This window comes from Meles meles, chromosome 8, assembly GCF_922984935.1.
Source record: "Meles meles chromosome 8, mMelMel3.1 paternal haplotype, whole genome shotgun sequence".
In the NCBI taxonomy this organism is placed as follows: domain Eukaryota; kingdom Metazoa; phylum Chordata; class Mammalia; order Carnivora; family Mustelidae; genus Meles; species Meles meles.
This window is the reverse complement of record NC_060073.1, coordinates 22,415,911-22,438,770: the sequence shown is the minus strand read 5'-3', so window position 1 is coordinate 22,438,770 and position 22,860 is coordinate 22,415,911. Positions and strand designations below refer to the sequence as shown.

The following is a 22,860-nucleotide window of genomic DNA, read 5'->3' as shown; positions in this document are numbered from 1 at the left end:
ACGCTGGCCTAGCTGGTGAAACTTGAACTTCAGTGCAAAATCTTGAGTCACAATAAAGATCTGGCTCATGGTGCTCCAGCTCACTGATTTTTGTATGTCCTGCGGGAGAAAAACTGACACCATCATCTTTTTGCTCTTCCTGCTGCTTGAAGACCTTGAGCCTTGGGACTATCTAAGAGAGATGTTTCTAATATGCTGTCTCTGTGTCTCTTGTCATTGAGGTAATTGTCATGAGAAAACCCTGGACAACAGCCATGACAAACAGAAATATTTTGACAACTCACAGTCACTGGATGCTGCCGAAGAAGAGCCCTCTGAGACAGGAACAGAGGAGGAGCCTGTACTCTCTGTTGAGAATTCAGGGAGGGATTCAGATGCCCTTAGACTTGAAAGTAAGTTGATTTGACCTGAGCTGTGCTTCTGGGGTAAAATCAACTCTCAAGCTTTGAGTTTAGGCTTTTCTTTACTCTAAATAGTTTCCTTCTTTTAACAGCAACTCATTATATTTGTAGAATCACAAGGGTGACCCGTAGGTGTGAGGTAGAAGACAGCCTAGCTCTTCACACTTCTTTTTTTTCTCTTTCGCCTCCATGTCTTACTTTGCTAGGACAAATTTGATTCATTTATATACAAGTCTTTCTTCTTAATATCAGTAGTCTACTGAGCAAGCCATTGGAAAAAAGCAAGATAACTTATATTTACACTAACCCAGTAGTATTTAAAGATTTGGAATAATAGATATACCTACCAGGCCCTCTCCTAAAGGTCCATTCCATGACCACACTTTGAACTATGCTGTACTGAACAGTTATTGACATTATCAGTCAATGCATAATTGCTAAAATGAATGACTTTGTAGTACTCATCCTTCCTAACCACTTTGCTGTGTTTGGATCTATGAACAACTCCCCACTCCTTGAAACTCTCTTCTTCTCCTCTTGGCTTCTGGGGTATCACTTGCTCTTGGCTCTCTTCCTATCTTCAGACAGGTTTTTCCGTTTCTTTCACTTATTCTTTACCTTGCCTCTTATTTGTTGGGTTACCCAGGATCTTGACCTTGGTCTTTTTTTCCTTGTCCCTCTTTTTACTGTGTTTTATCTCTTTGTGTCTCAAATACTTTTGAGTATAACAGTGACTCCAAATCTGTCTTTTCAGCTAGCACATTCTCTACAACACTAGATCTTATTTCCACTTTTCTAGTAGTCTCTATCTCAATGTGCCATAGGCACTTCAAATTTCACATATCCAAAATTGAACTTGTCCTCATTTTCACTTCATTTTACTTGAACTGCTTCTAATTCCTGTGTCCCTGCTGTTTGTTGATGGCATCACAATTCCCCCAGTCACCACTGTATCCAAGATCTGTTGCATCCGTTCATCTCTTCATCTGTTTCCTTCTGTCACTGTCTGAATTCGGACTTTCTTCATTTCTGCTTGGGCAGTTGCAGTAGCTTCATAATTGAATTCCCAATATCTAGTCCTTTACTTCTGTGTGTATGGGGAGAAGGAGAGAGAGAGTGTGTGTGTGTTTGTAGGAGAGAGGTAATACATGTAAAAGGTACAAAATTTTAAAAGCAGAAGCAACCCCTATTACCAGTATATTTTGTGTCTGAAGAGTTGTTTCTAAAATCAGATCTGATCAGGTAAGTTGCCTATGTTTAAAATTTTCCATGGCTCTCTGTTACCTATAGGAAGAGCCCAGTATCATAGTATAGGATACGTGGCAGTTTGACCCTTAGTTTTGTCTCCAAGTGCACCATCTACCAGTATTCTACATAGCAGGATGTGTAAACCTTGCACCATTTCCCTCCATGTCATGCTGTTGGAGCCTCCATGTCTGCACAGGCTGGGAATGGCCCCTGCGTACTTTTTGCTTTATGTGGACGACTCCTACGCACCTCCAAGATTCAGCTTAAATGTCACTTCCTCTGTGAAGGAGTCACAAAGGTCTCCAGACATTTAGTTGCTCCATACACTGTCTCATTTCCCACTTTCTGTGAAGGCACATTTCATACAATGTGAACGCTTACATGTCTTATTTCCCATCTGACTGTGAACTTCTTATATATCATGTCCTATATAACTTCATTTCTGTGTACAGTAAATATTCGTTAAAGTAATGAGTTGTGGCATTTGTCTTCCTGTGTGGGTTGGATTAGCATATTTAGCAATTACAAAATCTGTGTTTCCTTCTAAGTAGTAGTGTATATTAAAAAATGATGTCCAAGAGAAGCAAGCTAAGCCTCAGAGGGGAAGTTTTGACCTTCACCTTTGCAGGTTTAGAAAATTAGTTTCATCAGTTCTGTCAGAAATCATTGGGCTTTAAGAAAACTAATTTCCATTTACCATTTCAAAGGAGATGGATTCTTAAACTGGATAGGCAGTTTATTCATTTATGAGGGAACTACTCCTCTCTAGTGCCTGGCAGCCTCTTGTCCCTACCTGGCATCAGGTACCCACACAACCAAGTGGACATCATGAGGTTGCTTGATAAACTCAGAATCACCACAAATGAAACTGAGTAATGATAAGGGGTGGTTTTTTGGGTTTTGTTTTTTTTTGTTTGTTTGTTTGTTTTTAAGACTTTTATTTATTTATTTGACAGAGATCACAGGTAGGCAGAGAGAGGCAGGCAGAGACAGAGAGCGGGGAAGCAGGCTCCCCGCTGAGCAGAGAGCCCGATGCGGGGTTGGATCCCGGGACCCCGGGATCATGACCTCAGCTGAAGGCAGAGGCCTTAACCCACCAAGCCACCCAGGCGCCCCGGGGTGTTTCATTCAGTTTATACAAACTGTTCCTATTCCAATATAATACAGCTCCCTCATGACCAGAATACTTATGACTACCAAATTAAATGTTTTTTTCTTCAGACAATTCGGATAAAACCCCACCAGAATCTTGAGGTTTGTCTCATTTTCCAAATAATATACCATTGTTTGAACTAGATTATAACCTAGTGACCAAGTTAAAGTTTCTCTAGTCCCATGTTCCCCATGAGTTCCATCCATCTCTGAAAGGCAATATGGTTGCCCTGGCTGAGATGGGGTCTTTTCCAGGTCCCTTCAGCATCATGCAGACTGTCTCGTAGGGTGGATTCCTTTACAGATTGCTAATTCAGTCCATAGTATAATGATGACTCTGACTGGTTTCACTCTCAAGTACTAACTTTTCTTTGCCATATGTCTGAAGTCTGGGAGCACCTTCTTCTTTTCCCTAGATACAAACAAGTCCACAGGGACAGCATTCATGATATGTTAGTATGTTCATACCAGGAGGCTTCCTGCAGTGTGGTTATCAGAGTGAGAAAAACTCCATTTTTTAATGTAAATAGTGTGTTATAATAAAAATGTTATAATAAAAGCCAAGTATAGACATTAAAGAATTTTTGAAAATTCTATTTTTGGAGGAAAATTTAAAGAAATACAAATAGTTAAGCCCTTTCCCATAACCAATAACTTATGATAATCACTACCTTTCTATGATACTTTACAATTTACAAACTTATGAATTATGTGTTAACCATGTGAAATAGATACTATTATCAAGCCCATCTTATAGATGAGAAAATTGAGACTCAGAGAAGTTGGGTTCCTTGCCCACGATCATCAGTAGGTAGCAGAACTAAAACTCATCCCATGCATTGTGCCCCTTGGCTCCAGGTCTCAGAAATAGAGGGTTTGATGGATTAGAACTTTATTTTTTAATTAGTAAGGTTATTTTTAAAGAAAACTAGCATCTGCTGTTACCATTATTTTATAAAAGCAAAGAAAATTTTAATATCAAAAAGTACAAAGACAATCTGACAATAAAGGTCAAGTCTTTTTCAAAAATGGACAGTCAGCAACCTTACTCCAAAAATTTGTATCTGGATATGTGTTTAATGTGTGTATTATAATTTTATAAACATATCCTTTTTATGTTTTTCATTTTGCTAAGGATTGGTAAAAATTGTTTCACTGTTTAACATATGAAAACCACTATTTTAATACCTCATCATCTAGTACAAAAATCCTCCCCAGTAAATCTTAGACGTAGAAGGAAGAACATAGGCTTTGTAGTTAGAGATCTTGCTACCATGTCCTTTCACCAACACCAACTAGTTGTTAAATCTTGGGCAAGTTACTTATTCTTTCTGAGCTTCCCTTACTTCATTAATTTTAAAAATAAACAAACGAAATCCCTCAGGCGATGAGTATTTAAATGAAACATTTCTTTTAGAGCCGGGTACACAGTTGGAGCTCAGTCAGTGTTCACTTCTGCACACATGGGCGTGACTCTACTGCTTCCAGATTTAGAGGCTGCTTGTGAGCCAGAGTCCTCCCAAATACTACACACAGTATCTACTCAATAAACATCTGTTCAGTTAAAGGGAACCTTGACATTTCCACAAGAGTTAGAGGAAAGATTACCTGTTTGCTTTTTTGGGTTATCTTCTTGAAAGTCAGTTTTCTCTTGCTGTACTGACCCATTTATCTGGTGACCCAGCTAGGGGTGCAAATGAAAATTTGATGATTTGTTGTTTTTTTCTGAAAAGTCAGTTTCCCTACCTACCTTAGTCTGACTTTTCATTTAAGTCTTTTGTGCTTTGCAATTACTGACTTTAAATATGCCATTGTTCACTCGTGAAATCTTAAGGAAGTCTACTTGACTTCAAAACCAGACTTAAAAGTTTTAAACCAGATTTACCTTTTAAAGTAAATACTAGAACTCAATACTAGAATTCTAGTATTGAATTCTAAGAATACTAGAACTCAAGACAGAATTGCCAAAGGTCCTATGGTGGTGGAGTCTTTGTATGAAACCAAATTTGTCTAAATCCGCAGTATTTTCTTTTTATTTTACGAGCCAGAGGGAGATATATCTCTGTAGTATCATCCTCAGAGTAGAATGTGCCCTGCTTGCCTTCAGAAACCACATTCTAGTACTCAAGCCTATTGATCTTAATCATGGAAGACTTTCTGGAGATGTCATGAGTCAAATTTTGAAGGAAGGACTTTTTGCTGGTCGTCTCTTCGAGTGTGTGATCTTCACCTCTTTTTGCTGTCAGTCTGCTTTGTTTTGAAGGTAGAACTCACCTTTCATTTCATTCTCTGCTTCCTAAAACTCTTCTTGATAAAATCTCTCTTCCAAGATTATTAATCCTGTTTCTTAGCCAATAGAGTCACTTTCTTTTACTCATCCTCTGGTGTCCCCCTCCCTCTCAGGAGCATCCTCAATAAGTCATTGTGTGGCTTCTGCTTCTGCTCCAGGCCAGGGAGCTCAGTCTCCCTTGGTAGCTCATTCCATTTCTGACTGTTTAAAACTCTTCCCTAATACTGAGCTAAAATGTGACTTCTCATCTCCGGTCCTACCCTCTGAAGCTAACGAAGTCAGTCTTGTCTCTCATTAATATCACATTTGAAGATGACACTTCTCCCACCTACCCTACCCCCATGGTTTTGCTTCCTTAGCTAAATGTCCTTGTTTCTTAGAACAACTCCAGTTACAGCTCTTAGTACCTTCACCAATCTCGAAGTAATCTTTCTAGAATTAAAAAAAAAAAATCTTTCGGTCGGTCAGTTAAGCGTCTGACTCTTGATTTCTGCTCAGGTCATGATCTCGGGCCCCAATCTCAGGATTGTAAGATTGAGCCCCACATCAGTCTCCACACTCAGCCTGGAGTCTGCTTGGAACTCTCTCCGTCTCCCTCTGCCCCTCCCCCCACACTCACACTCTCTCTTGCTCTCTCACTCTGTCAAAAAATAAAATGTTTTAAAAAGGAAGAAAAAAATATTTCTAGCAAGATATTTTTTAAGCCTGATTTTTGTGTGTGTGTTCTATGTCACTACTGTTCCTTCCAAGGGGTCACCTTGGTTTCCTCAGTCCTTCATTTAATGTGGTTTTGGGCACTTTCACCAAGTCACGTTTCTATCAATGTGCTCTGTTTTGAAAATCCCTTAAACTTCGGTGCCCAGACTTACCCATGAATCTCCAGGTGTGTCTGGAACATTGCAAGATTATGCAGGACTTTTTTTCCTTCTCCTTCCTCCTCCCCGTCTTCTTCTCTTTTCCTTTCTTTCTTTCTTTTTTTTTTTTTCCTTTTTGAGGACAACCTGTACTTCTCTTGGTCTCTCAACACTTCTCCTAGTTCTTGTGATTTTTTTTTTTTTAAGATTTTATTTATTTATTTATTTGAGAGAGACAGCGCATGTGCAAGCACAAGCAGGGGGAGGGGCAGAGGGAGAAGAAGCAGGCTCCCAGCTGGGCAGGGTCCTTGATCCCAGGACCTTGAGATCATGACCTGAGTTGAAGGTAGACTCTTAACCAACTGAGCTACCCAGGCACCCCTAGTCGCTGTGATTTTTGACAGACTACCTGACATGGCTCAAACTCAGCTATAAGTTTTCCTAGTACCTGAGATAGGCTTCATCCAAGTGAAAAAACATGAACTCATCTAAGCCTCACTGTGGGTGCTCACAGTCTCTTCACTTCATAATATTTATTCTCCTTTTTCCAGTGTGAAAATGGTACATGTTAAAGAAGATAAAATAATAGAGATACGGATCTCAGTTTATCTATTTTTAGCTTATATTATACCATTGGTCCCACAAGTAGCAATCCTAATATTTTACTTTTTCTTCTTGCTTCAAGTGTAATTTAAAACCTTTTGTGATCCAGACCTCTCCAAATCTGAATTCTGTATTTCCAGAATTAGACAGTGCCTGGAGATATGTTCTTCCATCCATCCTAACCTAGACCGTAAACTCCATGTGTGGTTCAATTATGAGCCCTCAGCACATTTTTGGACACAGGCAACAAATGCTTAAATGAGTTAGTGAGTAAGTGTCTGAAATCCCAACATGATAAGTCCTATTGCCCTCTCCTAATTCCATAATCTTTTTACCTAGCATTGTTTTCACTTTCACAGATTCTAAAACTTCATATATTTCCCGTTTCACATTAGGCTTTGAAATCTTGAAATTATCTTTGAACTTACCCTGTTCTTTGCCATTTTATCCATTTAACCACCAAATTTTATTTTTGTCCACTGAAATTTCTTCATGTACCTTTTTCTCCTCCCTTTTCAGAATTCCTCTTTTGCAGTCTTCACCCTAGGCCAGCTTCTCTTTAAAGAACTGTAGAGAGATTGTTGAAATACCTTTCTAACCGGTCTCTGTCCCCTGTCTTCCATCTCCACCTCTGAGTAGGCCAGCTGGTTTACCACTCTGGCCTGCATAGGCCACATTATGGCTCTCATCTTGTTATTCTTCTGTTTAGCAAACAGGAGGCTCCCTTTACAATGAATCTTCCTCCCGACTTTCCCAGACGTCCTCAGTGTCACCAGCCATCCCTAAGTATCTTGTTTGCTGATACATCTGTATGCATTCTTTGTTCTAGTTCACGTGAAATGAGTAGTGCCTTCACATACTGCCTTCCCTATGTCTACATCAGTGTGTATAGATGTGGGTGTGAGAGTATATACTTTCAAGCTCCTCCCTCTCGGCCCTCCCTGGCCCTCCGCCTGTCCGAACCCTGCCTCAGGAATCTGCCTTCCTCTAGGAAGCATGTTGTGACCACACTCAATTATGCTTTTCCTCTAGGAAAAAAAGTGTTTAAATGTAATTATGCTCTGATTATTTTATGTATATAGTTTAGTGTCTCCAACCTGATTATACAGTTGAACCTTGAACAATACAGGTTTGAACTGCATACATCCACCTATGTGCAGATTTTTTTGATAAATATAGTATAGTATTTTATCTTCTCTTATGTTCTTATGTTCTCTTATGTTCTAACAACGCATTTTAGCTGCCTTTATTATAAGAATACAGTATATAATACCTATAACATACAAAATACATGTTAATCGACTGTTTATATTATCGGTAAGGCTTCCAGTCAGCAGGAGGCTATTAGTAGCTAAGTTTTTGGAGAAAGAAAAGCTATATATGAATTTTCAGCTGTGTGGGGGTCGGCAACCCTAGCCCCATGCTATTGGACTGTGTTTAATTCCTCAGATTCTTTTTGTTCCCACCTATATGGCTCATAGCATGAAATAGGCACATAGTAGGTTCTAAATCAATAAAGATTGGTTTATTGTTTCTGACTCATAGCATATTAATGATCTCTCCATTTCTAACCTTTATCTAGTGTTGTTCTTTAGGAATTGCTACTACCCCAACCCCTACAGTCTGTGAAAGGACTAGTGGCTGCCAGCAGCAAAAGCCTACAGCAAGTTCCATAGTCTCTCTTGATTGGAATACCAGTTTCCGCCAATGAAAGGCCCTTTCTCTAAGAACTTTTCAGTAATGATATATATATTTCCATATGGTCTGGGCATAGGGGAGCATTAACCTTTGGAACTGGGCTTGCAGAACTCTTTGCAACTGAACAGCTTTATTTATTTAGAATAGTTGTAGTTACTGAATGGAAATAAGGTTTCCAAACACCACATCCATATGCATGCGGCTCTAACTATACCCTGGGGAATGAGTTACCTGCAGTCTACCTTTGGCCAAAAGCCACTTTTCTTTAAGCCCGTACTCTTGGCTGCCGCCAAATATATCAAAACCCCTTTCCTGTCTCAGGACTAGGTGCAGGAAATCCCATGGTGCCCATAGGAGAAGAAAGGACAGGAAGCTAAAATAACATGAGAAGTACTTAGAACTCTGGGGCGCCTGGGTGGCTCAGTGGGTTAAGCCTCTGCCTTTGGCTCAGGTCATGATCTCAGGGTCCTAGGATAGAACCCCGCATTGGGCTGTCTGTTCGGTGGGGAGCCTGCTTCCCCCTCCCCCTCGGCCTGTCTCTCTGCCTGCTTGTGACCTCTCTCTCTGTGTCAAATAAATAAAATCTTTAAAAAAAAAAAAACAAAGAAAGAAAGAAAGAAATACTTAGAACTCTGTTGCTACAAGTCAGGTGGCAGATAGTTCTGCTAATTAAGTTGCTTTTTGGGGCCCCCCTAGCAACCCTGTCCAGGTATTTTTCCCTGAGTTAGCTACTGAAAAATTAGTAAATCATATAGTATGCCAGACATTATGTTAAGGACATGATGCTTACTTTTAACACATGACAACCTTAGAGTTTATAAAGTCTTGAATCTTTATTCAAGACAGGACAAGGCAACAGCTGAAGCAGCAGATCCTCAAGAACCTCACAAACCAAAATATTCCCCAGTTCATTAACTCATTCTACAACCGTGCCTCTTAAGTGTCACATACAATGTTGGACATTCAGGATATAGTAGTAAACAAGATAGAAACAAAATCAGATATACTATTTGCCACATAATTTAGGCAATAACCATCTTTATCTGAATATTCTAAAGAAAATGCCCTTGTAAACCCCTATTTTACTTTATGCTTATCTTAGAACTTCCTTAGTGATAATGATAATAATAAGCAGAAAAAAACCCAGCAGACTGGTTAAAAAAACCCAAAAGAAACTTACTTGAAAGGACTACAGTACATTTCAAAGTCACTTGTTATCAAATGGAGGAGGCTTATAGTTCTTTCAAGAAAGAATAACAGATTTCTAGTGGTACTCCCAGCCTGACAACAGACCTTCCCACTTTCTGGAATAGAAAGTGGGATGGAAGATAGAGATGTCACCAGAGCCAAGAGAGACACTCTGGGTGTAGGAATCAAAGCTTTACGGTGTTTTAAGCCATGGTGGACAGCCACTTTTCTCACCCCATGCCTCCCCAGAGACTAATACTGTGCATTTCTAAAGTGAGTTCATACTCACTATGGTTATGGATCTGGTCAATACGGAAGTGAGATTCCTGATCTTGGCCTTATTAGTACCATGTTTTAAATCACTGAACAAACCAAAATTACCAACTGAAGGTTATTGGGAAGACTTAACTAGGATAATGTAGACTGGCATCTTCTGAGCAATCAACCCCAAGCTCTCAGGTTGTTCAGTAGTCGCATATTACAAAAGGAAGTATTCCATTTTATTTGTTTTTGTACCCTATCTAAACATCCAGGAAGTATTGGAGATGACTTTCATGAGCACACACTATAAGATTCAACCATTAATTCAAAATAGCAAAAGTTAAGTAATAAAGTTGTTTTTTTTTTTTTAAGAAAGGAAAGCATTCTGTTAAGAAATACAGACAAATTTTTGCCTTAAATGTTCTAATTATCTAGGCATAGAAGGGAACATGTAGGGTTATATAACCTTTAATGTATAACAGTAGAAACACTGACTTCTCAAGAGAAAGAATTTTTCTAGGCCATTGTACTGGGAAACATCCTTGGAAGTCTTTACATAAGAAACTTGAGCAACATAACAAATAATGTCTTGATAACCATTTTAGGAAAATATTACACTACTCCCATCACCATTTCTTTTACACCAGCCATTAGTGAAAATAGGAGCCTAAATGTAGAATTAGGGTAATTACCCATTAAACAAGTCATTGTTCAGGTAAGGTAGTTAGACTGTATGGCCTGGACATGCGGCCATGATATTTCATATGCTATTTGAATAAAACTTCAAGGATCTCACATATTCAATAAATAACATCATAATAAACTTCACCTTTGCCATCTGTGTCTTATATTTAAAGAAAGTGGGTCTTTTTTTCTTCAGTAATATGTCTATAAAATAGCCATTCCCCTGCTCACTAGTGATATAGTAATCAGTGCCTGCCTGCCACCTTGCTCCTACTATTGTCCTTATCCAAGTTTTTGACAAAGCTACACAGCAAAGAAGATGTTTTATTGTGCATTTTGAGGATGATGAGTAGCATTTTTATGGGTGGTTATCGAATTTGCTCCAAGCACAGCCAAAGCTGCTCAGACAGCAAGGTCGGAGTCATTCAGATCTTTACTACGAAATCTTTAATGACATGCGGGCACTCAAATTTCAGGTACAGTGGTTGAGGAGAGCAATGGTTCCGATGAGATGGAGAACTCAGATGAAACAAAAATGTCTGAAGAGATACTGGCTTTGGTGGACGAATTTCAACAGGCCTGGCCCCTGGAAGGCTTTGGGGGAGCCCTGGAGATGAAAGGGCGGCGTCTGGACTTGCAGGGGATACGAGTGCTGAAGAAGGGTCCCCAGGATGGAGTGGCCAGAAGCTCTTGCTACGGAGACTGCAGAAGTGAAGATGATGAAGCCACAGAATGGGTGAGAGTTTGCCAAGTCCGTTCACACCAACCCATAGCCCAGGTCTTGGTGGGGGTGGGGTCTTCCAAGTTCACAGAGTGTGATGCCTCTCTTGTGGGTGTGGCACCACTTTACTCCACCTTCCCGTCAGCCCTCGAATGGGCTTTGTACTGAGGAACATTTCCCTTTACTTCCGTCTGTATCGCTAGCTCTTCCAGGAGGCAGATGAAGTGGGAGGCTGTCCAGCCTGCGTGCCTGCAACTGCCCAGCTCAGACATCTTCATTTTCAGTTTCCTCTATACACCCTTCAGGACTAGGCTATGTGTTCATTTTACTAAACGTTTTTCATTTAGACCTGTACGAATGAAACAGAACTCTAGAATAGGACTGGTTACACTTTTGTTTTTAGAAAAAGAGAGCTCAAGTCAGGGGTGGAGTGGGGAGGAGGTGGTGAGGGACAGAGGAAGGGAGAGAATCTTTTTTTTTTTTTTTTTTTTAAGATTTGATCCATTTATTTGACAGACAGAGATCACAAGTAGGCAGAGAGAGAGGAGGAAGCAGGCTTCCTGCCGAGCAGAGAGCCCGATGTGGGGCTCGATCCCAGGACCCTGGGATCATGATCTGAGCCAAAGGCAGAGGCCTTAACCCACTGAGCCACCCAGGCACCCAGGAGGGAGAGAATCTTGAGCAGGTTCTTTGCTCAGTGTGAAGCCCAGTGCAGAACTCAATCTCACAACCCTGAGATTCTGTCCAACAGTTAACCAGCTGAGCCACCAGGCGCCCCTAGCACTGATTACCTTTTTGTTGTTGTTTCATGGGTACAGGTCTGTGAATCATCAGTCTTACACAATTCACAGCACTCACCATAGCACATACCCTTCTCATTGCCCATAACCCTGCCACCCCATCCCTCCCACCACTTCTCTTCTCCAGCAACCCTCAGTTTGTTTCTTGAGACGAAGAGTCTCTTAAGGTTTGTCTCCCTCCCTGGTTTCATTTTTCCCTCCCTTTCCCTATAATCCTCTGTCTTATTTCTGAAATTCCTCAAATCAGTGAGATCATATGATAATTATCCCTCTCTGGTAGACTTTATTTTTTTTAATTTTATTTATTTATTTGTCAGAGAGAGAGATCACAAGTAGGCAGAGCAGGAGGTAGGGCCGGAGGGGCGGGGAGGAAGGGGGAAGCAGGCTCTCCGCTGAGCAGAGAGCCTGATTCGGGGCTCGATCCCAGGACTCTGAGATCGTGACCCGGGCTGAAGGCAGAGGCTTAACCCACTGAGCCACCCAGGCGCCTCCACTTCTTTTGCTTACCATATAACCTCTAGTTCCATCCATGCCATTGCAAATGGCAAGATTCTGGGTTTTTTGATGGCTGCATAATATTCCATTGTGTATATCTATATACCACATCTTCTTTATCCATTCCTCTGTTGATAGACATCTAGGCTCTTTCCGTAGTTTGGCTATGGTGGACATTGCTGCTACAAACATTGGGGTGCACATGCCCCTTCGGATCACTACATTTGTATCTTTAGGGTTAATACCCAGTAGTGTGATTGCTGGGTTGTAGGGTAGCTCTATTTTCAACTTTTTGAGGAAACTCCATTCTGTTTTCTAGAGTGGCTGCACCAGCTTGCGTTCCCACCAACAGTGTAGGAGGGTTCCCCCTTCTCCGCATCCTCGCCAACACCTGTCATTTCCTGACTTGTTAATTTTAGTCATTCTGCCTAGTGTGAGGTGGTATCGCATTGTGATTTTGATTTTTATTTCCATGATGCTGAGTGATGTTGAGCACTTTTTCATTTGTCTCTTGGCCATTTGGATGTTTTCTTTGTAGAATTAGGACCAGTTACTCTTAAAACCACCAATATCCACAGACTTTACAGATTGGATAATTGGTCTAATTTGTTCCCAACATGTTTCCATTTTCCAGATCACATTCCAGGTCAAACGTGTAAAGAAACCCAAAGGAGATCATAAGAAAACTCCTGGGAAAAAGGTAGAACAGAATCAAGCAGAAAATGTGCATCGTTACCAGGCAAATCTGGAGATCACTGGCCCAAAGGTGGCATCTCCTGGGCCACAAGGTAAATTTGAATGTTTAATAAGCCAGTTTCTTTTTTCAGATTGCACTGTCTCATTTCTTACTAAGGATGTGTTTGTGACTTGAAGGAGATCAGATGAGAAGGTAATGGGGCGTAGTGAATGAGGAAACAGTCATTGGTATAAAAAGTTTGTTTTGATATTACTTGACTTCTTTACCATTGCCTATCAGGCTTATATTCTTATCATCTTGAGCTTGAAGTCCTATTAATTCTCGATAGTCTAGTTTAATAGGATCACATGTGTCTTATAGGATGGTTGTGAGGACTATAGGAATTACACACTTGGGGCGCCTGGGTGGCTCAGTCATTAAGCGTCTGCCTTCGGCTCAGGTCATGGTCCCAGCATCCTGGGATCGAGCCCCACATCGGGCCGCTTGCTCTGCGGGAAGCCTGCTTCTCCCTTTCTCACTCCCCCTGCTTGTGTTCCCTCTCTCGCTGTGCCTGTCTCTCCGACAAATAAATAAAATCTTAAAAAAAAAAAAAATTGTACATGTGAAGTGCTTTAAATGAACAAGCCACATAGGACTCAATAAATATTAACACTTAATATTTTATGCGTCAGATATCTGTTTAAGTATTGGATAAATGCTTTAGAACTGTGCCCAGGAAAAATGCATACACATCAGAATTTATCATGTACTTTTAGGGTTCATAGTTGTCCTGAAGTGCTTCTTGGTACTCCAGGTTCAGGGCCATTGCCATGGGCCCAGTTGACTTTCTTTTCTAACAATGAAATAGTGGTGATCAAATTTCTTTTATAAAGAATCTTTTTTTTTTTTAAGGGTATTTTCACTATCCTAGACTTCAAAAATTAACTTCATGAAAAGATGTCTTATTTAATTTGGTATACTTAAAGCTGAAAGCAGGAGGCCCATAATAAAATATAAAGAATGGGGTCAGTTTGGCTAAATCCGAGTGAACTGTTACTTGGGAAAAATACAAAGGACACCAAAAAGGACATTTTGTCATGACCGGAGTTGACAGCATGTCGTAGCTGTACTGTTTAAGGGTGACATCGTGTGTTAACAGGTTACAGAAAGAAAGCAGCACTTCCTCTACTAGGTCTGTCTTCTGTAGCAAGGGAAAGGGTGTTCAAAATGTAAAACATCATGGTGGAAATGAAAATTCCGTTAAATAGTAAATGTAATGAAATCGTTAAAGTAGAAAATTTAGATGAATATTTATATACGTTTCCGATGGAAAAGGACTTTCTAAAGCAGAGAGAAAAAGAAAAAAATAATTATGGCATCAGAAGACACCATAAAATGGGCGGAGGACTGAAATAAAGTATTTTTGCACAATGTATTTTTACAGACTCGGTGATAAGCACAGAATATCAGTATCATTTAAAGAACACCTACAGGGGATACAGGGCAACCTGGCTGGCTTGGGTCAGTTGAGCACCTGACGTTGGTTCAAGTCATGATCTCAGGGTCCTGGGATCGAGCCCCCCCATAGGCTCCTCCATCAGTGAGGAGTCTGCTTCTTCCACTCCCGCTGCCCCCCCGCCCCCGCTTGTGTGCTCTTCTCTCTCTCTCAAATAAATAGATAAAATCTTTTAAAAAAATAAACCTACAAATCAGTGTGAAAACACAGCATTTTAGTAAGTTGTGTGCAAGTACAGAGACAGTTCCCCAAATAACACACATATAGTTGGCCACTGAACATGTGATGAAATGTTCAGCCTCACTAGCAATCAAAGATACATAAACACAAACAGCGACATGCCATCTTTGCTTCTCAAACTGTCTTTAAATGTGCAATACACAGAGTTAATGAGATCAATTTGGGGATCATTTGACAATATAGATCAGAAAATTTAAAAATATACCAACAATTTTACTTCCAATAATTTACCCTAAGTAAATCATTTTATAGATGCCGAAGACAGAAGTGGCAAGATTTATTACAGGGCCGCTTATCATAATAAAAAATTATAAACCGCCTAAGTGCTGGTAATTGCCCAAATAAATTACAGAACGTCCATGCCATGTACTGTGCAGCCAAGATGCTTGTGATGTAGTAAGTGAACCAAAGTGGTTTATAAAATAGCAGATAGAACACTTCAATTTTTGTAAGGTAGTAGATATTCTACTGTATTATGACTACACCTGTTCACGTTTCTGTATCTGCAGCTGAGGTGTATCTTACAGCTGATGATGCTTTAAATAATAATTGGCCGTGTTTTTCTTTCTTATACCATATAAAATAATATTTATGACCTCTTAGATTTGATGAAAGAAGCCAAAATAAACAAATACATAGAAACAAGTATAGAAGAGAATATACCAAAATGTAAGTGGTCGTCTCTGGGTACTGATAGAGATAAGGGTAATTTTTAATTTTCTTTTACATGCTTTTCCATTTTCTAAATATTTTATAATAAGCCAATATTGTTTTTACAAACAAAAAACTAAAAATTTCTTGTAAAAGTGAAAACTAAAGCTTGGTGTGGTTGAGATGACAGGTAAGCACTTAAGTGGTTTTTTTTTTTTAAGATTTTATTTATTTAACAGAGATCACAAGTAGGCAGAGAGGCAGGCAGAGAGAGAGAGGAGGAGGCAGGCTCCCTGCTGAGCAGAGAACCCAATGTGGGGCTCAATCCCAGGACCCTGGGATCATGACCTGAGCCAAAGGCAGAGCCTTTAACCCACTGAGCCACCCAGGCACCCCTTAAATGGTTTTAAATGGATTCAAGCGGGTAGACCCACATAGAGCATTGAGTGTACTTGGCCAGTGACATCAGGGAACCTGCTTACTGTCAGTAACATGAAAAGTTCTAAGGCTTGGAAGAGATGACAGGTAGCCAAAGAGGTACAGTATCCTGGTTTTCAAATAAATCTGGATTCTCTTCACTACCAGGAGATAAGGTTCATGATAAATCCTGACAAAGTTTTAAAGCAAATCCTTAAACAGATAGTTTGTGAGGCCATGGGGAAGAGTGGAGATCAATGAGGGCCACTGTAAATTTACTAAGAACTAGTAAAACTAATAATTCATAACTAATTTCACTTCCTTTTTTGAAGAGGGCTACCAGACTAGAAGACCAGGGAAGTGCCATAAATACAATGTAACTAGATTTCAGCAAAGCATTTAACAGAGTCTCTTAGGGGGCGCCTCGGAGGCTCAGTTGTTAAGTGTGTCTCCCTTTGGCTCAGGTCATGATCCCAGGGTCCTGGGATTGAGCTCCACACAGGCTCCCTGCTCAGTGGGAAGCCTGCTTCTCCCTCTCCCTCTGCCACTGCCCCTGTTTGTGTTCCCTCTCTTGCTGTCTCTCTCTCAAATAAATAAAATCTTAAATAAAAAAAATAATATAAACAGAGTCTGTTAGGATATTCTGGTGAACAAGATGGGGAGATGTAGGCTGAGAGGCTCCCCATTGCCTATAGAATGATGTCCAAACCTCCTCGTGTGGTGTACAAGCATCCAGCCTGTCTGTCCTTCATACTGTTATTTTTCTGAACCAACCATGCTCTTGTTTTACCCTTGCCTTTGCATATGCTGCCCCCTCTGCCTGGCATGCCCTCCTGCCACATCAGCAGTGCTAAAATATCCCTCATCCTTAAGCTTCAGATGCCACGTGCCTTGGTACCCGCAGGCAGAATTAGTTGCTCACACCTCCGTGCAGTTGTCCCATACTTTCACTCTGGCAGTCATCCTTTCATTCCTAGGATTTGTTCATGTTTACCTTCCTCACTAGACTGTGAACTCAGGGGCAGGCCCCTTCTGTATTATTCCCCTGAGTATTCCTAGTGTCTCAACACAGTTCCCATTCCCTTATGATAGATGCTCAATAAATGCTTTTCAAGTGAATTTCTTAAACATAATAGTAAAATAAGCTTTATTGTGAAACTTGCAGTTTAATTCTCTCAGTTATATATTTAAACAGAGTTCATTTGAAACTCTTTTAAACTGTTCCATTGTACTTAAATCTAAAGCCCTGCTTATACCTCAAACAGTTTTTTGTTATTGGCACATTCCCACATTATAAGAAAAAGTTACATAGCACCAAAGTTCTCCTTTCTGTCCATTCATTCTATTGTAAGTCCTCCGGAAGTCTCCCTTCCCAGACAAGACTTATTTGGGGACTCAATCTAAGTCAAGGGGCTACACACAAAAGGTACTTCCTGTGAAGGGTGTCAGTTAACAGAGCTTTAAAAGCCCAGTATGGCTTTAAATAGCATGGTGATTGGAAGCATACTTGTTGGACTCAGACCAACCTGGATCTGGATCCTAGCTCTGCCGTCCATTAGCCAGGTAACCTTGGGCAAGTCACTTGATCTCTCTGTGCCTCCATTTTCCCACCTGAGAAATGAGCTGTGGATATAAAGCACTTAGCACAGGACCTGAACACACAGTAAGTGCTCTGGAAATAAATGATAACCTATCATTATCACCGTTATTCCCCATCTGCTGCTTTTCTCTGCAACAGTGGTTCTCTACCAGGAGTGATTTTGTCTTCCCAGGGCACATTTTGGTTGTCCCATCTGTGTGTGTGTGGTGGGGGGGTGTTGGGGGGTGCTACTGGTTCTATAGGGTAGAAGCCAGGGATGATCCTAGACATCCTCCAGCGCAGCCCCACACAAAGCACCCCCCAGCCACAGTCAGTCCTGCGAGAATGGGAAACCATGCTTTAGCCGTACATGCTCCTCCTAAGTTGGAGCTGTCTTTATAAAATCAAGATATAGAGGGGTAAAAATGAAACTTGGTAAGATGTTAACATCAAAGAATATCTTAGCTCTTATCTTCCGTTGATCAGTCTTAAATCCAGTGGACTCATTTATTTTACTTCATCATCTGTCTTTGAGCCGAGACTTCACTCAGATAATCTTATTCCCTTTGCTGTGAATGACAAGATTCTAATTCTCTAGATGGTAAAAATCCTAAAGACTAGAAGAATGACTGGCACCTCCAAACACGCCAGCCTGGGTAAAGTAAGACACTGTGGGTTCTGTTCCTTTGCAGTCATGTGCATTGATGTCATACTTTCCTTCTAGGAAAAAAGCGTGACTACCAGAGTCTGGGATGGCCCAGCCCAGACGAGTGCCTCAAACTCCGCTGGGTAGAGCTGACTGCCATCGTGAGTACCTGGCTTGCAGTTTCTTCAAAAAACATTGAGTGAGTATCTTAAACCCCTCGCTCCTTCATGGCATTTACGTACCAGCGAACCTGTTGGGCCTCTGTTGACTTCAGGGATGCCCTTCTTTGTCAGCAGCTGTTCGAGGAGTCATCCTTTTTAGGCTTAGAGGTTCTGAGGATGACCATTGCTGACCACAGGCCACAGGTGGACGCAGTCCATTGTACTGAAGCAGTGAACGTGCCCTCCCTTCTTAGTGCCTTCCCCCACACTTTGTAAGGTCTGCAGAAGTATGTAACTTACTTAGTTTGAGTTAAAGACTGGATCCCTCTTTATGGAAAAACCTGTGTTTCTGACATTGTATACTTTAAAAAGGAGCCAGAGCATATCTAGATTTACAAACACCTACCAAGACACAGGCTGAGCCAGGTTGCCCCTCCGGTAACTGCGTTTTCCTCCTTGGATACTCATTCTCTTTTGCTGGCTCCTTCTCTGCCCTTTAAGTGTTGGTGTTCGCCAAGATTTACCTCTAAGCCTTCTTATCTTAGAATCACTCCGAGTCAGACTGATGTACTCCCAGAACTTCTGTCACACCAGTACATTGACAACTCTTGAATTTGACTCTCCAGATCAGATTTTTCTTCAAATCGTCTGTCCAGTTACCGACTTGGCCTCTCTGCCTAGATACCTCTGAGACACCTCAACCTCAGGAAAACCAAACTCATTGTTTCCTTGTCCACTCACCTTCCAAAAAATCATTGTTCTGTGTGTTTTCTGTTTCTTATTCTTAGTAGATCGCTCCAGCAGTGCTTAGGCCAGAAACCTGGGAGTCGTCCTTAATGATCCCTTTCCCTTAACCTCAGATCTGGTCTGTTACCCATTCTTACTACTTCTACCCTCTGAGTGTTTTTCAAAGCTGTCGGCTTTTCTCCATCTCCATTGCTGTCCCCTTAAACCAGATCACCATCATCTCCACTTCGCTCCACTCAGTAGGTACCTTGCCGGGCCGCGTGCTTTATTCACTCTTGACTCTGTTCTGCCCCTTATCCCTACAATACTCAGACTCCTTCCTCAAATACAAGTCAGATAATTCTTAAAATGCTCTAATAACTTCTTACTGCTCTTTTCCGTGGTCCACAAAGCCCTTTGTGATCTGCCACCATGTGTCTTTCCATCCTCGCCACCCTCCCTCCTGTCGGGCCCTTCATACTGGTGTTCCTTTGCGTGGGATGGTGTTCTCGCCACCTTCTTCCCATCTGGTTCATTCACACCCTAGTCTTGACTTAAATCTTGGTTCCTCGGAATCTTTCACTAGCCATCTCCTTCACTCCCTCAGCAGAGGGGGAATTCATACCTCCCCGTAGTGTATTGACACTGTACCTTGTTTTCGTCTTTTATAACATCAGTAATAACTGAGCCACTCACAAGGCCATGAGCACCATAACAGCAGGGATTGGCGATGTCTTGTTAATTATTGTACCTCTGGTGTGTGACACGTAGTAGGCTCTAAATAAATAATGAATGAATGTTTGCTAATACATATTAGCTTTAAATAGCTCGAAATAAAATTTGGCCATGCCAGTTTGCCATTTCAGCATATATGAGAGTGTATAACATTTAGCCTGCAGATAGCAGGAAAATGACCACTTTGGGTCTACAGAAGGGAGTTACATCTTATGCATGGATACATTGAACAGCTGCATCTGTTTAAAACGTACTGTCTAAACTTTGGGTCATTTTTTTCTGTGGGGTGGGCTTCTGTGCATAAAGGGAAAATAAAAGATAGGAACCACTTGCGGGTATTTGTCACTGAAAAGGGAATTTTACCCTAAAAACAGAAATCCTAGGCTAAAACCCGCCAGGTTCAAAACTTTCCCAGTGAGAAAAAATGGCCAATGGCAGTGACCACACCAGACCCCATGGTGCATAGAAAGAGGCAGCTTGAGTGGACTGGGAAATCACTGAGTTCAGGACTCCGATTCCAGCGCTGCTCCTTTGACCGGGGCTACGATCTCTGCTCATACGTTCAGCAAACATTTATCACCAGGCACTGGATTCTTGCACCTATAAAATGAGAGAGCAGACTAGATCACCTCGGCAGTCTCTTCAGTCTGTGAGTGTGTGGTTCCAGACAGTCCTGGTAGCATTGCGAAGTTATGATCAGCCGATTATTAATTCTCTAGCTCCCCACCCACTTGGGTTTCCCATGGCTAACGTGGCAGTCTCCATTTTCCAGCATCACAGAACACATCGACTTTGCCACTCCAATACAGCAGCCGGCGATGGAGCCGCTTTGCAACGGCAATCTGCCCACGAGCATGCACACCCTGGACCACTTGCACGGGGTCTCCAACCGGGCCAGCCTGCACTACACGGGCGAGAGCCAGCTGACAGAGGTGAGTGCCCAGCCGTCTTCAGCGTGGCTGTACTTGCTAGCGCCGCAGTGGTGCCACAGCTGATAGCAGGAAGCCCGGGGGCCAGGCCACATTTCAGAGGGCCTACATCTAGGTGGCTTTAAACCAGGCCCGATTTCTTTCAGGCCCTGGGATTGAGCTTATGCTTTTCTTTGAAGGGCCAGGAAATTTGAATTCTGATTCACTCCTCAAGGTAGGTAGCACTCTGCTTGCCAGTGGACAGAGGCTCTTGTCAGGATGATTTGGGGCAGCTTATTCTCCTGCTGGCATTCTTAAGAAGGCAAAGAAGGTGAACAGACCTGGCATATGCCTAGCAAACAATGTACCAAGAAGGACAATTGAGAAACCTACCACAAATGTCCAAGAATAGAGGATTTGTTAAATAAAGGTTGTACAGATAGAGGATCGTATACAGTGGAGCCCTCAAGAAAGATGTAGTAGAAATACATTTATTGGCATGAAGAGATCTTCATGTTATGTGCAACTATAGGTGACAATATGTAATGTGATCCCATATTCTGAGAGAGGCAGTATGTGTGTACACATGCTATTTCAGAACAATCCCTGAAACGTCAGTAGTCTAGATACTAACACTGGTTGCGTCTGGGTGACAGGAATACAGATAGTTTTAATTTTCTTTCTTTACCCTCTTTTCTAGTATTGCTGTAATGAATATGTTTCACATGTCTGTAGTTTTTGTCAAGTGGGAGGGTATGGAAGGGATGCTGGGTTTCCATACATGTTCCCCAAAGTGCCCGACCAGCAGGACCACAGCACACACCGCAGAGCAGCTGCCGGCTTTGGGGCCCTGGTGTCCAGCTCGGTGTCAGCAGTATCACCTAGATCCTGCTCCTTTCCTTGCTCTCACCTGCCGTCTTCCCCTACACCAGGTGCTGCAGAATCTTGGCAAAGACCAGTATCCACAGCAGTCACTCGAACAAATCGGCACACGAATTGCCAAAGTTTTGGAAAAGGTAAGTCACCCTCTAGGAAAGTTGGAAACTACCGTCTGTCCGCCTTTTGACTTTCCCAGATTATTTGCCATTAAGGGCTCTAACCTCTTTGTGAGGTACACAGCGCTTAGTAGCTAAAGGGAGGACGTGAAATAACCCACCACTGAGTTTCCGTCACTTCTCCATTGCTTTTTCCATCACTCTGTGAGTACTCTTTCTGGCTGCTCTGTGTACTTTCTGTGGTGGAACCTACCTTGTCAGTTTTGTCTTTTTTTTTTTTTTTTTTTTTTTTAACCACACACATTGGAGCCTGTGGCCTTTATTCATGCCGCCCCCCCACCTCAGTTTTTGCCTTCTTTACTCCAGTGTGGAGGTGGGGCTCCTGGCAACCAGGGAATCTCAGTATATGACATAAGTCGGGTGTTCTTCTGGTGGTGAAGAGTAGTTGGTATTTCAGGTTGTGGATGGGAAACACAACTTTAAATACCTTCTTCTCTTAAAATAATGAAACAAAATATCTGCAAAACTGCATTTTCACAGAAGCCTAGAGAACATACCACAGAGTTTCTAAGACTGTTCATCTGTTTCTGTGTGATCTTTATGTAAAGAGGGGGTTTTGTAAAACTAAAATTAATTACTTTATGGTTAAGTATCTCTCCACTTTATTAATATATAATGTGAAAGCAGTGCTATAACCTAATGAGAATCTACTGGGCTTCCAGCACGACATGACAGTGTGGCAGGAATAGGGAAGTCATGGTAGTTTTAAACACAGGAAATGGGAAAGACATAGCAATCACCATTCTGTGTTGATTCTGAACCCCATCTGGCCGTAGGTCACCAGTTCCCCTGATAACTTGCATTACAAGGAATATTCCTTGATTATGGTCCATTTTGGTTTCCTGGGCTTGGTTCCCTAATCTGTTTCTCTACTCTTGAGCCTTCTCTCTGAGTGGTCTTTCCTTTTCTGTAAGAAAGGCCTGTGTTTGCAGTTGAAAAGCTCACTCGTCTTGCTTCCCACCTCTCTCTCCCTTGTAATCCAAACTGGCACAACCCCTTTAAAAGACTTTGTAGAGGGCGCCTGGGTGGCTCAGCGGGTTGGGCCTCTGCCTTCAGCTCAGGTCATGATCTCAGGGTTCTGGGATCGCACCCCACATCGGGCTCTGTGCTTAGTGGGGAGCCTGCTTCCCCCTCTCTCTCTGCCTGCCTTTCTGC

The 22,860-nt window shown here is 41.7% G+C and overlaps 1 protein-coding gene across 5 annotated transcripts in view; it reads left to right on the top strand.

The window, feature by feature from the left end:
- The window catches only part of TTC17 (tetratricopeptide repeat domain 17), a 119,213-nt gene that overhangs the window by 74,007 nt on the left and 22,346 nt on the right, over positions 1-22,860 (top strand). For 3 of the 5 annotated variants that reach the window (XM_046015143.1, XM_046015142.1, XM_046015145.1), the window contains 6 exons: positions 222-392; positions 10,856-11,115; positions 13,030-13,183; positions 18,199-18,319; positions 20,515-20,674; positions 21,583-21,666. In XM_046015143.1, coding sequence (XP_045871099.1) covers positions 222-392; positions 10,856-11,115; positions 13,030-13,183; positions 18,199-18,319; positions 20,515-20,674; positions 21,583-21,666 — 950 coding nt within the window. The remainder of the gene's footprint in view (positions 1-221; positions 393-10,855; positions 11,116-13,029; positions 13,184-18,198; positions 18,320-20,514; positions 20,675-21,582; positions 21,667-22,860) is intronic. The other 2 variants (XM_046015146.1, XM_046015144.1) reach the window with 1 other exon arrangement.